The following is a 17,558-nucleotide window of genomic DNA, read 5'->3' as shown; positions in this document are numbered from 1 at the left end:
TTGACACTCACCATCTACCCCCAGTGTCTCTCCCCAGCCACACCTCCTGCCCTTCTGTTCACAGCCCACACCATGCTGCATGGCGGATGCAAAACATGCCATCTGCTTAGACACCTGTGGATTATACCATGCCCTCTGCCCAGAATACCTGCCTTCATTAACTCCTGGCAGAAGTCACCTCCTCCAAGGAGCCTTCCCTGACCCTGATTCTCACTGTCTCCTCTGCTCTCCTTGTTGCACTTTTATAAGCCCATTTTAACATTTATGTTGTATTTTTAATTGTGTGTTATCACTTCAGTTTCCCCAATAGTCTGAGAGTGTCCTGAGGGCACAAGTTGTTGCCTGGCACAGGGAAGGTTTACGGTAGGCATTGGATTGAATTCAGTTGAATTTCCTACGGAGCTTCCTGTGGGCATTCGGGGGTAAACCATTCACGAGTTCAAACATCAGCCCTTGACAAAGATATGAAGAGTCCCCAACATGGAATACTTTGCATGTGTTATCAGTTCTAGAATTTCTATTTGGTCATTTTTCAAATCCACCATGCCATTTTCTATGGTTTCCAGTTTTCTGCTGGAATTTTCAAGCTTGGCTTGTATTTTTCTGAACATAGCTGTTCATAGTTTATATCTGATCATTCTATTATCTTAATGGTTTGTGAGCATGTTTCTGTTATCTGCTGTTTCTGGACCTGATTATCACTCACAGTGTCTTGTTGGCTTGTGTGTCTGATTATCTCTCACTGGATGCTGGACATTGGTTTTGAAAAATAATTTGTAGAAGTTGTTTGAGCCTAGGATGATGACAACTTACTCAAGAAAGGACTTTGTTTGCTTCTGCTAGTTGCTCAAGGGTAATACCAATCTAGGGTCTCCTTAATGCACTTAGAGACTTGAGGCTCTTGACCCTGGGCTGCCAGACATCTTCCAGTGTACTTTCAGCCAGAGGGTATAGATCTTCATGGTCCCAGCTTAAAGAGGGACTTGTTTATCAGAATCTGCCACCGTTTATGGACCCCGGATGTTGGCTTTTTTTATAAAAAAAACATTTACATATATAATCAGTAATTCACAATATCATCACTTAGTTGCATATTCATCATTTCTTAGAACATTTGCATCAATTCAGAAAAAGAAATAAAAAGACGATAGTAAAAGAAATAAAACAAAAACAGAAAAAAAAAGATTATACGTACCATACCCCTTACCCCTTGCTTTCATTGATCACTAGCATTTCAAACTACATTTATTTTAGCATTTGTTCCCCCTATTATTTATTTATTTATTTTATTTTTATTTTTTATTAATTAAAAAAACTAACAAACAAAAACTTCAACATATCATTCCATTCTACATATATAATCAGTAATTCTTAATATTGTCACATAGTTGCATATTCATTATCTCTTAGAACATTTGCATCAATTTAGAAAAAGAAATAAAAAGACAACAGAAAAAGAAATAAAACAAAAACAGAAAAAAATGATTATACATACCATACCCCTTAAACCCTGCTTTTATTTATCACTAGCATTTCAAACTAAATTTATTTTAACATTTGTTCCCCTTATTATTTATTTTTATTCCATATGTTCTACTCGTCTGTTGATATGGTAGATAAAAGGAGCATCAGACACAAGGTTTTCACAATCACAGAGTCACGCTGTGAAAGCTATCTCATTGTTCAATCATCCTCAAGAAACATGGCTACTGGAACACAGCTCTACAATTTCAGGCAGTTCCCTCCAGCCTCTCCATTACATCTTGAATAACAAGGTGACATCTACTTAATGCATAAGAATAATCTCCAGGACAACCTCTCAACTATGTTTGGAATCTCTCAGCCATTGACACTTTGTCTCATTTCACTCTTCCCCCTTTTGGTCGAGAAAGTTTTCTCAATCCCTTGATGCCGAGTCTCAGCTCATTCTAGAATTTCTGTCCACATTGCCAGGAAAGTCCACACCCCTGGGAGTCATGTCCCACGTAGACAGGGGGAGGGTGGTGAGATTGCTTGTTGTGTTGGCTGGAGAGAGAGGCCACATCTGAGCAACAAAAGAGGCTCTCTTGGGGGTGACTCTTAGGCCTAAATTTTAAGTAGACTTGACCTATCCTTTGTGGGGTTAAGTTTCATATGAACAAACCCCAAGACTGGGGGCTCTGCCTATAGCTTTGGTTGTCCACACTGCTTGTGAGAATATCAAGAATTCAACTTGGGGAAGTTGAATTTCTCCCTGTTCTCACCATTCCCCGAAGGGGGTTTTGCAAATACTTTTCCACTCACTGATCGAATCACTCTGGGATTCATCGGGGCATCACTCTGGACAAACCAACAAAATCTCATGTCCTACCTGAGATTGGATGTTGGTTTTTTATTCTGAGAGGTTCTCAAAAGCTAGCTCAGTTTTGATGTTTCTTCCAGATTGAAAAATGCCCTAAGGACCAAAGCAACTTGAGGCATTGGACTCAAATTTCTATTTTTGTTATTGTATTTTAATTTGATATAGTTTTTAAAATTTGTCCTTAGTGGAAGGCCCTGTCCAACTGCCCAGATGGAGTAGTCCTCCATTACTGGGAGTTGTCTCCATGTGTAATTTCATTTAATACTTACAACGACCCCATGAGATGGTCACTGTGTTCCCATTTTACAGATGAGGAAACTGAAGCTCAAAGATGTTAAGCTACTTGAAGCTTATGATCACTTAAGGGCACACAGCTGATCTGACTTCAGAATCCCAGCTCTTTATACCTGCTCCAGAATCACAGGGTGCTCACGTATCTAATTTGTATAAGCACCAGGAAACCCCACTGTCTATCCTCAGGAAGGGCTAAGGTCTGTGGTCATCACCTTTTCGTATCAATATTAACATAGCCCCTTCCATCCGCATGTTTTGTTCACTGCCATGGACACACCCAGCAGCGTGTGGGAGAGGAGAGCTCTCACTCTGGAGGGAGCACAAGCCACAGTCCTTGGGGGTTTAGGCAGAGCCTCATTCCTGGACTGACCCTGCTTTCTCCCCCTCTCTCTTTCCTCCCCTCTGTGGTCCTTGCAGCCTGAAGGGGAGGAGCAGCCGGCTGTGCAATGCTGTGGGGCTGGAGCTTTGGCAGCGTTTCCAGCGGCCTCTGCAGGACGTGCAGCTGTGGAGGGCCCTGGCGCAGAGGCTCCTGGATGTCACCAGTAGCCTGCCGGACCTGCCCTCCCTTCACACCTTCCTGCCCCAGATCCAGGTAAGCGTGTCCCTGCTGGAGGTGGGGGTGGGGGTGGCTGCTGGCCAAGTACAGCATCTCAGCCACTGGCACAAGGTCCTCCAGGTAGTTGGGTAAAGCGCCTGGCACCAGGCCTGGTGAGTCCTGTGCACAGGGAATGTCAGTGCTGATTGTTATCAGCAACGAAGGCCACAGTGAGGACTTGTGTCCAAGGTTTTGCCTGCTGCCAAGTGTGACCTGAGGGCTCTGCACTGACCTGCCGCCACCCCCCAGCATCTCCCCTTCCCTTTAGGACCCCACTTTAGCTGTCCTCTGGATAGAAGCCTTAACGGTTCTGTGGGAGAGAAGCACATCAGACCATGCCTTACCTTTGTTGTGTATCAATTAATGATGGAAAACTTGACCCAAGGTGGCTTAAACTAGAGATGTTCAGCCGTTACGGGGCTGGCTTGGCAGGTCACCCAGGCTCTTTCCAGCTGTCTGCTGTGACGCCTTTGGTATGCACACCAGGCCTCTTTCCATGGCCCCCCAATGGCTGCTTCTCCTCCAAGTGTTCATCCTCACACAAACAAGAGCACCTCATGCAAGAAGGAAAGGAGTGGGCAGGGGACTCTCTCTATCTGCCGCTGCCACCTTTCAACAGGGAGGCGAATCCTTCCCAGAAGCCCTCATCCCACTGCCCCGGACATTTCCTGACCTGTCCCCGGCTAGAGATGAAGGAGGTGCCATGACTAACATGTACCAATCACAATCATGATCCTGGACTGGGCACTTTGCCACCCAAACAAAACCCAGGCTTTTGGGTGAGAAAGAGGGAGAAACTGCTGCTCAGTGAGAAGCCACCAGCTCCTGCCACAGACACCCGGCAGCACAGTAGCTGTGATTTGCTTTTGCATCCTTGAGCTCCGAAGTCCATAGAATACGTTTGGGTCTAGAGATTCTTAAACACATAGAGTGAGAAGAAACACAAGAGAGTATCCAGAATTTTACTTCTGCATTAAAAGTCATATGGGCTCGGGGAATGTAAATATTTATGAAGAGAAAAATGGAATCACCCACAGCACCGCAAGCCATAGGACCACTGTTAAAACACTGAATGCGCTTTCTCCTTCGCTCCTCTGCCCAGCTTGGCATCTCCCAGGGAGAATCATCCACCCAGGCCACTGCCTCACCCCCAACCCTCAGCGCTTTTTCCAGGTGTAGACAAGTGCCTGCACTGTGGAGTGTCTCCCCTGGTATGACTCCACTTGGGGCTCACGGTGGAACCAGCATTTGTTTTTTCTCTGCAGGGGTCTTAATCCACACATGGCCCTCCCCTCCCGTGCTCAGTCTTAGCTGAAGAATGATGTTCTGTGTATTGGAGGTACTCTCCAGGGCTCCCCAAAATAAGTTTCATGTGTGCCACAAACCTCAGTTTGAGGTTTACCTTCAAAGCTGATGAAAATCCATCTAGCCATTTTCATAAGATAAGATAATTAACAGACAGCAGCTTTTTTTTAGTTGACAAACAAAAACAACATGCAAACACGAACATTCTTAACATACAAACATTCCATACATGGTATACAATCAATGGCTCACAATATCATCGCATAGTTGTGTATTCATCACCATGATCATTTTTAAAAACATTTGCATCACTCCAGAAAAAGAAATAAAAAGAAAGAAGAAAAACTCATACATACCAAACCCCTTACCCCTCCCTCTCATTGACCACTAGTATTTCCATCTACCCAATTTATTTTAACCTTTATTCCCCCTATTTTTTTTATACCCCTTACCACTCCCTTTCATTGATCACTAGTATTTCAATCTACTCAATTTATTTTTAAATGTTCCCCCTATTATTTATTTATTTCCCCCCATTATTTATTTATTTTTAATCCATATTTTTTACTCATCTGTCCATATCATAGATAAAAGAAGAAGCATCAGACACAAGGTTTTCACAATCACACAGTCATATTGCGAAAGCTATATAATTATACAGTCATCTTCAAGAAACATGGCTACTGGAACACAGCTCTACAGTTTCAGGCAGTTCCCTCTAGCCTCTCCATTACACCTTAAACTAAAAAGGGGATATCTATATAATGTGTAAGAATAACCTCCAGGATAACCTCTTGACTCTGTTTGAAATCTCTCAGCCACTGATACTTCATTTTGTCTCATTTCTCTCTTCCCCCTTTCTGTCAAGAAGGTTTTCTCAATCCCTTGATGCTGAGTCCAAGCTCATCCTAGGATTTCTGTCCCACATTGCCAGGGAGGTTTATACCCCTGGGAGTCATCAGACAGCAGCTTTAATTAACTAAGGATATGATTTGGGTATTTGGGATCCTGAATTGTATATACATTGTATTATACAATAAGTGTTGTATAATCGTATAACTTGATATATTTGCTCCACATAAGAATATTTTCTCAGCATCATTTGAAATAGTTCACCATTTTTAATGACTGCATAATAGTCAATTGTTTGGCTAGTTAGTCCTTTATTTCACGTATACTCTATTAGACACTTAGATTGTTTCCAATTTTTCACTGACATGATTAATATATGTTGACTCTCCATGCCCATGAATTACTGTCGCCATTTCTACCACTGAGTCCCTTCGTTTTGCAGATGAGGGGGTTTGAGCCAAGAGTTTAGGGGGTTGGTTCAGGGTCACGCCTTTCAAGAGCAGCAAAGCCGGGGCCGAGACAGGGGCTCCAGAGTCCCGTCTAGTGTTCTCCTCCCAGTTTTCACTTTAGATCCTAGTAACAGCTTTGTGAGGTATGCGAAAAGGATTTATCATTATCACATGACTTATGGAAACTAAGTCCTTGGGAGGAAAAGCCACTCGTTATAAGGACAGTGTGGCAGGGCCACCCCTTGACCATGGCCTGGCTGACCATGGCAGCCGCTCTCCCCATCACGTCACAACTGCGTTTCAGTCCTGTCCTTTCCAAGGTGGCAGAGAGCAAGGCCTCGGCCTCCACAAGGCACTCCCTTCCTAGAGGGTAGCCTAGGAATCCGGGCAGGCACTTGCCCAAACAGTGGGCAGGAAAGCAGGGCCAGGGCTTTGGTTTGCTCATGTCTGAAAACCTTTTGATTTATCCTTGCCCACCTACAGCAGTGGGATAGCTTTACAGGCCAGGGCTCAGGCTGCAAACCCTGCTGTTTCCTAACTCAGCTTCTGCATCTGCTTCTGATTGGCAGGCTGATCCATGAGGTTCCTCTAGAGCTAGAGTTGAGCCCCTGAAGCTGCGCATGGCTGGTTATATACTATTGGCCTAGAAGAGCTGTCTCTCACTGTATATTCACTGTGTGCCTGAGCTGTGTTAAATGCATTAGGCTTCAGTAAAGAAGCTGAGGCTCAGAGGGGTTTAGGGAAGTGCTCAAGGCCTCCTAGCAAGTATGTAATCCAAACTCAAGACTTCAACTCCCCAGCCTGAATTCTTAAGCCCTATGATGCTGCATCTGAGAGTGAAGGTAACCCCACAGGCTGGGCCTTGTGTGGCTGGAGGAAAACCTTCACCCACAGGTTGCACCAGGACAGCTGTGCTAGCTGCATTTATGCTGCTCTTCCTGCAAGAACACCTGCTCCCTGTCAAGGGCAGTCATCAGGGCTACCTCCTCTGAGGAACCTTCTCTGATTTCCTCCAGTAAGGAGCATCCACCCCTGCCTTGGACTCATAGCACTTGGTCCGAACTCCACTTAGGGAAAGAACCACTTTCTGCCTTGGGTTGCAGTCACCTTCCTGGGTTGGGGTATTTGTTCTTTCCCTCCTAGCCTAGAGTTATAACTCTGAGAGTTCTCAGTAACTTTATCAGGTAGAAAATGGAAGGAATCTGGGCAACTGAAGACAAAAGCCCTGGTGCCCAGGACCAGGACCCTCAGTCAAAGAGGCAGGAGTTGTCTACACAAAACAACAGGCAAGTCAGCAGGTTCTTGGCACAGGCTTTAAGAGCTGCAAGGGTTTGGGGACAGGAAGAGGTGGGAGTAAACGGAAATGTGGTCAGGGCAGGCTTCCTGGAGGAGGTGGGATCTGGGCTATGCCTAGTACAGGCTGTGTAGGAAGCCTGCTGATCTCCGTTAGCCCCCCTCTTTGTCGGGCAAGCTCCTACACATCAGGTGTCACCTCCTCTGGCAAGCCTCCCTGAATTCCCACTCCCCAGCTAAGTTCAGTGCCTTCGGTCCCTCTCACTGCCTGGGGATAAGATCAGTGCTGGGGGCTCATTTACACAAGATCAATATGGCTAGGTGTGGGTTGGCTGCACTGTGAAGAGCCGACCTGGGGGGCCAGCTGGGTGGCAGCAGACTGGTCAGGAGCTGCTGTGTTCAGGTGAGCAAGGCTGAGGGTGTGGAACACAGCCAGGGGGTTGGAGGAATCCAGTGGGGATGGATTCCTGAGACGTTTAGGAGGTAAAAATCTTTGGGTGTTTGGTAATAAGAGGGATGCAGGGGGTGAGAGAGTCCTCAAAGTTGACCCTGAAATTCAGAGTCCCTGCAACATTCCCACCAGCTGGTTGCCACTTGTGCTTGCTGCATCCTCAGAAACCAGCACAAAGCATGGCCTTCTTTGCATCCACAACCAGCATGACTGTGCCCCCAGCATGGTCCCAGCTCTGTCCTGCCCCATCGTGCTTGGTGGTTGAGGGACGTGTTGTCTCCCACAGGCGGCCCTGGCAGAGAGCTCCCACCTGAAGGAGCAGCTGACCATGCTGCAGCTGCAGGGAGACCTGCTGAGTGCTGTCTTTGGCCAGGAGAGAGCCTCGGCCCTCCTGGAGCAGGCAGCCAGTTCGGTGAGGGACAGGGACCTGCTCCACAACAGCCTTCTGCAGAGGAAAAGCAAACTGCAGGTGAGTGTCTCCCGCCTCAGGCCGGGCAGAGGGCAGGGCCGCTCCTCCAGGAGAGATTCTTGTGACCCCACCATCTCGGGCTCCACATCTATAATCTGGGGAGGGGTATGGCACCGGCCTTCTGACTGGACCCCTCACTGCCCACCCTCTTCTTGCGTTTGCCACCAAATGCCCTCTCTCCACTGAAATCAAACCAAACTGTCTCCCCCAGTGACTGGGGGAAGCTCAAGGAAGAAAAGCTCAAGAAAAAAAGTAGGTAAGAACATTCAGTAAATTTTAAACCACCATGAAGTGCCTTAGGGCATGCTGTGAATGGTTTATTCTTTCACATAACAAATGTTTGTTGAGCTTCTGATGATGATGATGATGATGGTAGCTATGATTTATGGAGCATTGACAATGGACCAGGCATGCCAACAGTTTCACATTCAAGATCTCATCTAACCCAAGTGACAGCTTTATGAGGGAGGTATGATTACTTTCCCCATTTCACAGATGAGGAAACTGAGGCAGGAATGTTCAAGTAGGTGGCAGAGCCAGGACAGCCCATGGCCACCTGGCTCCAGAACCCTCCATCAGCAGTGCCAGGCTCCGCTCTGTGAGCTGGGGGGACAAAGAAAGGAAAACCAGGTCTTCACTCCCAAAGAACTCATAGTCTGATGGGGGCGACAAATAAATAGACAATTACTAGGTGTTCTAGTTTGCTAGCTGCTAGAATGCAATATACCAGAAACAGAATGGCTTTTAAAAGGGGAATTTAATAAGTTGCTAGTTTACAGTTCTAAGACCAAGAAAATATTCCAGTTAAAACAAGTCTGTAGAAATGTCCAATCGAAGGCATCCAGGGGAAGATACCTTGGTTCAGGAAGGCCAGTGACGTTCAGGGTTTCTCTCTCAAGTGGAAGGGCACGTGGCAAACACAGTCAGAGTTTCTCTCTCATCTGGAAAGGCACATGGTGAGCACAGTCAAGGTTCCTCTCTCATCTGGAAGGGCACATGGGGAACACTGTGTCATCTGCTAGCTTCTTCTCCTGGCTTCTGGTTTCATGAAGCTCCCCGGGAAGCATTTTCCTTCTTTATCTCCAAAGGTCGCTGACTGATGGACTCTCTGCTTCGTGGTGCTACAGCATTCTCTGCTCTCTCTGAATCTCTTTCATTCTCCAAAATGTTTCCTCTTTTATAGGACTCCAGAAACTTATCAAGACCCACCCAAATGGGTGGAGACATATTGTCACCTAATCTAGTTTACAACCACTCTTGATTAAATCACATCTCCAGGGAAATGATCTGATTACAGTTTCAAATACAGTATTGAATAGGGATTATTCTGCCTTTATGAAATGGGATTTAGATTAAAACATGGCTTTTCTAGGGGACATTCATCCTTTCAAACCAGCACATTAAGCAACAGCCAAAGTGCTCTTTCAGAGCAAGGGTGGGTAAATATTTCTGTATTAGGCCAACTAGGAAATATTTTAGAGTTTGCATGCCAGACAGGCCCTGTGACAATCACTCACCTCTGCCACCGAACCATAAAAACAGCTGAAAATGAATGGGTGTGGATGGGCTACAAGAAAATCTTATTTACAAAAAGCTCTGTTTATTAGAGGGGTGTGGCCAAAGTGTTATCTGAGGACACTATGGTGTCTTCCCCATCAGGGATCAGGGAAGGCTGCCTGGAGGGGGTGACACCCAAGTGGAGCTTTGAAGGTTGACTATGAGCTGGCCAGGAGAAGGCTGGAAGAAGAGCACCCTGTTTGTCAGGGAGAGTTCTCACAACAGGGTGCCTTGGAAGAGAGCTCTTAATTTGAGTGGTACGTGCTCTGTATCTCTGCAGAGCTTGCTTACTCAGCACAAAGATTTTGGGGCTGCATTCAAGCCCCTGCAGAAGAAGCTCTCAGAGCTCCAGGTCAGAGTCCAAGCCAAGAATGGCCTTCAGCGGGACCTTCCTGGGAAACAGGCCCAGCTCTCAAGACTGCAGGTAAGGGTTCTGCAGGGCCCAGGTCTCCCCTGTCCAGAAGCAGCTCCCCTCCCCCAGCAGTAACCAGCAAAGCGGTGGCCTCTGGCTCAAGGCAGAGATTGGAAGCCTCACTTGAGGTCTGACCTTTCATACTCAACAGAATCTCTGCTTATTTATCTGTGGTTCCTGGCCTCTGCAGGGACCTTAATACTCCCTAAACTGCTGGTACTTCAACCTGATAACATGATAATCTGCCCTTTTATTTTCTCCTCGGTTCCAAAGTCAGATGTTTGGATTTTTTAAATTGCTTTCCCAAGTAATTTTAAAATTACTTAGTAATTTTACTAAGTAAAATTTTACTTAGTAAATTAAAAAAATTTTTTTTTAAATTTTTACTTAGTAGTGAGTAAACTCACTACTGCCTAGTGAGTCCAGAGACCTTCAGTTAAATAAAATGAATTTTTCTTTTTTCTTTTGGCGTGGGCAAGCACTGGGAATTGAATCTGGGTTTCCAGCATGGCAGGCTAGAACTTTACCCGCTAAGCCATTGTGGCCTGCCCATAAAACTGATTTTAGGATTACTCATAAATGTTTTAAAACACATGTGGGCTATGAATTGATAGCTAATCATTGATAATTATTTGCTAGATAAAAAAGCCTCCTGGTTTTTAAAAGTGCATGGGGTACAGTTATTTTCTTTTAAGACCTAAGCACAGATCGTCCAGAAATTGAGACTGTAGTCTCTGGAAGAAATTAAAGATGGAGTATTTCTGGCTTTAAAACTAAAATTGGGGTGCAATTCTTCATAACAAGAGCTAAGTCACTAAGTATGAGTCAGATGTGAGATTGTCTCCCGAGATGCCATCTGGTTTTTAGCAAAGCTCATTTTCCCAGAATTTACTTTCCTCTGAACTTAAAAATCTCCTACCTGCCCTGACGGTGAGCCCACCAGATGTCCACGTGGTATTGCTCCTGGCGGAGCATGGGGGGAGCCCCACCATCCCGGGACCTTCATGAGCTCCCAACCCCATCAGCCTCTGTGGTGGAGAAGCAGAAAGAGCCCCTTCGTTCCTTCCCTACTGCAGGGGCTGCAGGAAGAAGCGCTGGACCTGGGGGTGCAGGTGGAGGCCATGAGGCCTCTGGTTCAGGGGAATCCCAGCCACCAGCACAAGATGGACCAGCTTTCCTCCGACTGTCAGGCTGTGCAGAGGTCTCTAGAGGTAAGGAGGGCCACCAAGGGCCTGGGCTGAACCTTGCTCCTGGGCCTTCATTCCTCCCACCCCTTCCTTATTCTTCCTCTCTTCCTTCCCTTTGCATTCGTTCATCAACAATTATTGAGCACCTCCTGTATGCCAGGCAGTATTGTAGGCCCTACAAGGGAGGGAGTATCCTCAAGACATCAAGGCCCCTGCTCTCCTGGGGTAGATGGACTGTTAATCCGTAAACAAGCAGATGAAGATATAATTCTGTATCATGAGCCACGAGGCTCAAGAACAGGTCCCTCTGATCCTAAACGGGAGGTGGGGCCTGTGCCCTAAACTTGCCTGCAGCGCCCTCTAGTGGCCATGAGTGTCCTAGTGTCTGCCCAGAACTCCTTTTGAGCTCTGGGAGCCGGAAGTGGAGGCTGAGGGACAAAAATGAGACACCAGGACCTGTCCCCAGCACGAACTCAGAGACAGTCCTGGGTCAGCAACAAGGACCCCGGGAGTTCAGACCACGCTCTGCAATAGCCACATCTCAGAAAAATTTGTAATCTAAGGCACTGCTCTCCCTATCAGACCTGGCGCACCCTATTTGTTTTTATTAGAGAAATTGTAGGTTCGATCATGTATAAAATATAGAGTTCCCCTATAGCACCCTATTATTAACACCTTGCATTAATGTGTGACATTTGTTACAATTGACAAAAGAATATTTTTATAATCGTACTCTAACTATAGTCTATTGCAATAGGGTTAACTTTTTGTGTTGTACAGTCCTATGAATTTTTTTATTCTAGTAACATATATACTATCTGAAATTTCCCCTTTTAACTACATTTAAACATATAATTCAGTGCTGCTAATTGCATTCACAATGTTGTGCTCTACCCACCGTACATTACCAAAACTTTGCAATCAGCCCAAACAGAGACTCTACAATTTCATCATTAACTCCCAAGTCCGTACCCCATCCCTGGCCCCTGGGAACCTATATACTAGATTCTGACTATGAGTTTGTTTGTTCTAATTATTTTATCTCAGTGGGCTCATATGATATTTTTCCTTTGGTGTCGCCTTATTTCACTCAACATGATGTCTTCAGGTTCATCCGTTTTGTCCTGTATATCAGAACTTCATTCCTTTTTACAGCTGAATCGTCCATTGTATGTATATGCCACATTTTATTTATGTATTCACCAGTTGATGGACACTTGGAACACACCCTATTTTAATAACAAATACTTCTGACACCCACTTTACAATCATATACTTCAAATATAATGTATTATCCACAGTGACAATTTAAAAAAAAAATGAATGAAATACCCATCTATAATAGTAAAGGGAAAAGGGAAGTAACTTATAACAAAATGGTACCTTGCAATATGAAGGTGCTGTGAGATGGCCACATCACAAAAAGCGGTCAGAAAATGCCTCTTTACGTGGCAGCCACAGATGCTGAACCAGCAGCACAGCCATGTTGCCTCTAGTGGTGGTGAAATGTGAAAAACCTTTGCTAAAGTTCCAGTCAAACTGTTCTAGTTTGCTAGCTGCTGGGATGCAACACACCAGAGATGGATTGGCTTTTAATTAAAGGGAATTTATTTTGTTAGTTCTTCAGAGATAAAGGCAGCTAACTTTCAACTGAGATTCTTTCTTACGTGGGAAGGCACAGGGAGATCTCTGCTGGCCTTCTCTCCAGGCCCCTGGGTTCCAGCAACTTTCCCCAGGGTGATTCCTTTCTGCATCTCCAAAGACCTGGGCTGAACTGTGAGTGCCAAGATGAGGTATACTGAGCTGCTTGGGCTGTGCTACGTTGAGTCTCTCATTTAAACACCAGCCAATTAAGTCAAACATCATTCATTGCAGCAGGCATGCCTCCTAGCCAACTGCAGATGTAATCAGCATCAGATGAGGTTCATGTACCATTGACTCGTGTCCACAGCAACAGAACGAGGTACCTTCACCTGGCCAAGTTGACACCTGAATCTAACTACCACACAAACCAAAACACTCTTCTGTCCATTTACACGAGAGACGCATTCCTGGAAAAGCTGGCTTGTGTTAATAGTGTGATTGTCTGATAACTGGAGTATGACATGATAAGCAGGGTCTGCCCTTTGGAGTATCTGACAGGACGTGAGAGAATCTTGTGGGATGTGGGCAGCTCCACATTGCTGGACTGTCCCGCTCAGGCCGGGTAGCAGCACCCACCCATTCTCACTGCGTCTGCTGCAGTCACTCCACCCCACACTGCCATGACAACCAACCACTTCCCAAGTTTCTCAGGAATGCAGCACTGCCTATGGAGACCCACTGGGCTAGTTGACAAATAAGGTCTGATGAACTCATCTGAATCTTTCTAATAAACTCACAGCTAGTGGTCTCTAGGTTGAGGCCCAGGGAGTAGAGAAATAGGATCTGCTGCCCCTGCCCTTCAGAAGCTCACAGAAGCCAGTAGATGCAACAAAGGTCGGCATTAATGCCTGCCTTGAGATAATGAGGTAGGTTAATCATTGTAACAAAAAGCCCCACTTCCTGAGCATCTACTATGTGCTTGGCACTTTGCAATCATTAGCTCATTTAATCCTCATCAAACCTGCTAAGTATTGTTTCCCCATTTTAAAGAAAGATAACTGAGGCTGCGTGCCCAAGTGCCCTCATCAAGTGAGCAGCAGAGTTGGGGTTGGGACCCTTCCTCCCCAAGTCATGTGGCCTGGTGAGCTTGAGCCTCCAGGGGGCAATCGGTGCCTTGGTGTTGGAGTGGTACTTCCAGCCCATCCTCAAAAAGAGGCTGCACTGGCTGGAGTGGTCCTGTCAGGAACAGGGCATGTTGCAGGAAGCAGACCACACCCCACAGGCATGCCTACCTAGGCCACACCCCATGGGCCTTACCCACAAGGGCCGTGGTTTGGCAACTTGGGGAGATTACCTGCGGCCAAGAAGTTGAAAAATTCTGACTGTCAGAGCTGGCCTTTCTAGCCTCTTGTGCCAACCAGTCATGACAAACAGCCCATGTGGGTTCAGTGGTATGTTCCACTGTGCAATCTTAGAGGGCTCCAGTCTATCTGTAAAATGAGAGGTTTCCACAGATGAGCAGACCTTCTGGGCTTCCATGCCTTTCTCGGTGAAGATACTCAAAGGCCAGTCCAGGGCTGGGGAATGAGAGGCAACCCAAAGCAATAACATAAATGACTCTCATTTGTAGGACTGGTCTATAAACTCACCAGGAACACTGAATTAGTGAATATTGAATCATTGTCCCTAGAGATAATACAAGATTTGATTGTTGTAAGCCTCTGGTTGCAATATTTCTTCAACCAATCAGTAAATAACCCAATCAACCATTTATCCATCCATACCTATCTATCCATTTATTCACCTGTATATCCAGTAATCAGTCGAGCTCCCTGTGTTAGGTGCTATGGAATCTGAAAGCATGAGCAGTGGGCCCTGTCCTCAACAAGAGGTAAGATGTGGACGTCCACAAACAACCCTAGCTCAATGTGGAGGTGATATCTGCACAGAGGAGGCTAAGAGGGTGTCCATATTGGTGGAGGTGGGGCAGCCAGGGAGGGCTTCATATAGGAGGTGCCCTCTGAGTTGAATTTGGAGGGGCAGATGGAATCTGGGCCCCTGCATGTGGAAATAGGGGAGGGTACCATAGATTGAAAGAACCACAGAGGCAGAAGTTTGGCAGTAAGAGCTTAAGATAGGAAACTGTTAAGAGCTCAATTTCAGAGAGCAGGGGTCTCATCTTGAGTCCTGCAGATCCCAAGGTGATCACTGAATGGACTTATATGGAGTCCAGGGCCCATGTGGTATCATATGCAAGATTTTCAGGTGTGTACACACATATGCGCATTGTGTGCAGGTGCGTATTTTGGAAACCATTCATTGCCTTCAACAGCCTCACCAACTTGGAGGCAACTCGCCTGGATCTCCAGATGCATGTATGAAGTGGTGGGTATCAGGCATGTGACAGGCTGGGACCAGAGGAAAAAGGATTCTCATCTAAGTGGCTGAGTGTGTATCCTACAGGCCTGCCGTCTCCAGGGTCTCAGCTGTCAGTAAACACGTGTTGAGCGCCCACCCCCTAAAGTATGTATTCTTATTTAAAAGTAGTGATTACCAGGCACAGGATTGAATAGTAGGAAGGCATATTTTGCTTCCCTTCTCCTCCCAGTTTGAAAAGCATTTTATTAATCACTAAAACATTTAAGTAAAAAAAAAAAAATTTTATTAACCATATCTACAGTGTTCTTCCATCTACATATATTAAATTAGCATTGGCTCCTGGTTCAGAGTTTCCACCAGCTCACTCTGGAGAAAAGAAGAATGGTCCTTCAGTTATAGTTTGCAGAGACGTCCTAAATCCAGTGCGCTTGCATGTGGTTCTCTGTTTATTTGGAGGCTTTTTTACAATAACGTTTGTGCGTGTGTGTTTCTTCTTCTGCAGTATATATATATTTTAAAACTTTGTATTGATAAATATAATACAAATACAGAAATCTGCAAGCCACAACGGTAGTTTACTGAATCATTACAAATCTCTTGTAATAATTGCTTTGTAATCACCAACTATTTTTGCAGCTGGGACCTTGCCAGCCCTCCCCATGCCCCCGCTAAGCTCATTACCCTCCTACTCCTTGAAGAGTCCTGCTCTCCTGTCTTGCATGGTAATCACTACTGTACCTTTCTTTATAGGTTGATTATGCACACGTGCAGCCCCAAACATTATAGTTCAGATTTACCTGTTTTTATTTTTAAATACATTTTAAGTCTTTTTAAATTTATAGGTTCCTCCTGTGCCTCTTTTTTTCCACTTTTCCACTTGCAGTTTATTTTTTGGAGCAACTAGAATGCTTATCAGTGTAGAGTTTCCCGCAGTCTAGAGTTTGCTGATTGCATCCCTGTGGTATAGTTTTGTTTTTCTGTTTGTTTGCTTTTGGGGGGGTGCATGGGCCCGGAATTGAACCCGGGTCTCCTGCATGGCAGGCGAGCATTCTACCACTGAATCACTCGTGCACCCGCCCTGTGCTTAATTTAACATATTTCTCTGTCCGGTGTATTTCTTGTACATTGGAAATTGAGTGTGGAGATTTGATCAGACCCAGGTTTGCATCTTTTTGGCCAGATTTCTTCATGGGTGACACTGTGTTCTGCTATCATGCAGCATGTGGTGTCTCTTACAATGTTAGAAACAGCAACTGCAGATCAGCACCTAGAGTCTTACTTCAATAGGAGTTGCAAAATAATGACATTCCAATTCTATCATACTACTTTATTTATTGTTTAAATACTTCTTCAAAGAAAATTGCCCCTCATTTATTATTTTGGTACTTTTTAAGTATATGAAGTTCCAATGGATCTTTGTGTCCCCTTGGGGAGTAGACCCCACCCCACCCCCATATTGGAGCTCATTGATAAGGGCAGTGATATGACCTTAAGGTGGTGCAGAGGTTACAGGAGGGGGCAGTGGTAGAGGGGGTTCAAAGAAGTGGAGTTTTCAAAAAATTGGGCCTCGTCATTCATCAGCAGTTTGTTGAGGACAGATGGGGTGCACCCTCCCTGTGTCCCCAGGCCCTAGTATGGGCTGGCATTGAAAGTCCTCTATTGGTGCTCATGGAATGCAGGAAGACGGGGCTTGCAGTGGCCCAGCAGAGAGTCACAAGATGCTAGGTGGGGGTCATGGAAGGCGTGAGGACGGTAGACCCTGGGTTCCTGCTGGCTTTTGGGGACTGAGAGGGAGATGCTCAGGTGGGGTGACCAGGAGGATGGAGAATGCTGCTCTACTGCATCCAGGGCCCCTACCTTTTAGGGAGGCAGAGAACAAGGCTCAGCCTCAGATTGCTGGGCAACAGATTGACCCAGGAAAAAGAGCTCAGAAAGGGGAGGAAAGCAAGACTATTTTTGAAAACCTTTTATTGAAATATAATCATATGCAGAAAAGTGATGTGCAGCTTGATGGATATTAATAAACTCAACCCCCCCAGTTACCAACCCCCAGATCAAGACACAGCCCCTCATACCGACGACAGCCGCTGCCCGTCACTCCTGACCCTGGGAAGTAACCCAGAACTCCCACTCGGCAACCGTGTTGGTTGGTATTTAGGTTTGCTAAAGCTGCTGGAATGCATTATACCAGAAATGGGTTGGTGTTTACCATGGGGATTTATTAGCTTACACGTCTACCGTTCTAAGGCCACGAAAAGTCTCAAATTAAGGCATCAAGAGGAAGTCGTTCTCTGAAGAAAGGCAGTTGGCATCTGGGGTTCTTCTGTCAGATAAGGCACGTGGGTGGCATCTGCTCCTCTTTTACTCCCAGGTTTCACTGCTTTCCACTC

At 45.7% G+C, this 17,558-nt stretch overlaps 1 protein-coding gene across 1 annotated transcript in view; it reads left to right on the top strand.

Annotated features, from left to right (window-relative positions):
* The window catches only part of SYNE3 (spectrin repeat containing nuclear envelope family member 3), a 116,342-nt gene that overhangs the window by 68,985 nt on the left and 29,799 nt on the right, over positions 1–17,558 (top strand). The window contains exons 8-11 of the mRNA XM_077123467.1: positions 3,053–3,227; positions 7,867–8,049; positions 9,887–10,030; positions 11,095–11,229. Of these exons, the coding sequence (XP_076979582.1) occupies positions 3,053–3,227; positions 7,867–8,049; positions 9,887–10,030; positions 11,095–11,229 (637 nt within the window). The remainder of the gene's footprint in view (positions 1–3,052; positions 3,228–7,866; positions 8,050–9,886; positions 10,031–11,094; positions 11,230–17,558) is intronic.

The sequence above is a fragment of the Tamandua tetradactyla genome, chromosome 12, assembly GCF_023851605.1.
Source record: "Tamandua tetradactyla isolate mTamTet1 chromosome 12, mTamTet1.pri, whole genome shotgun sequence".
Taxonomy (NCBI): Eukaryota; Metazoa; Chordata; class Mammalia; order Pilosa; family Myrmecophagidae; genus Tamandua; species Tamandua tetradactyla.
The sequence above is the reverse complement of the archived record's forward strand: the minus strand, read 5'-3'. Positions and strand labels throughout refer to the sequence as shown.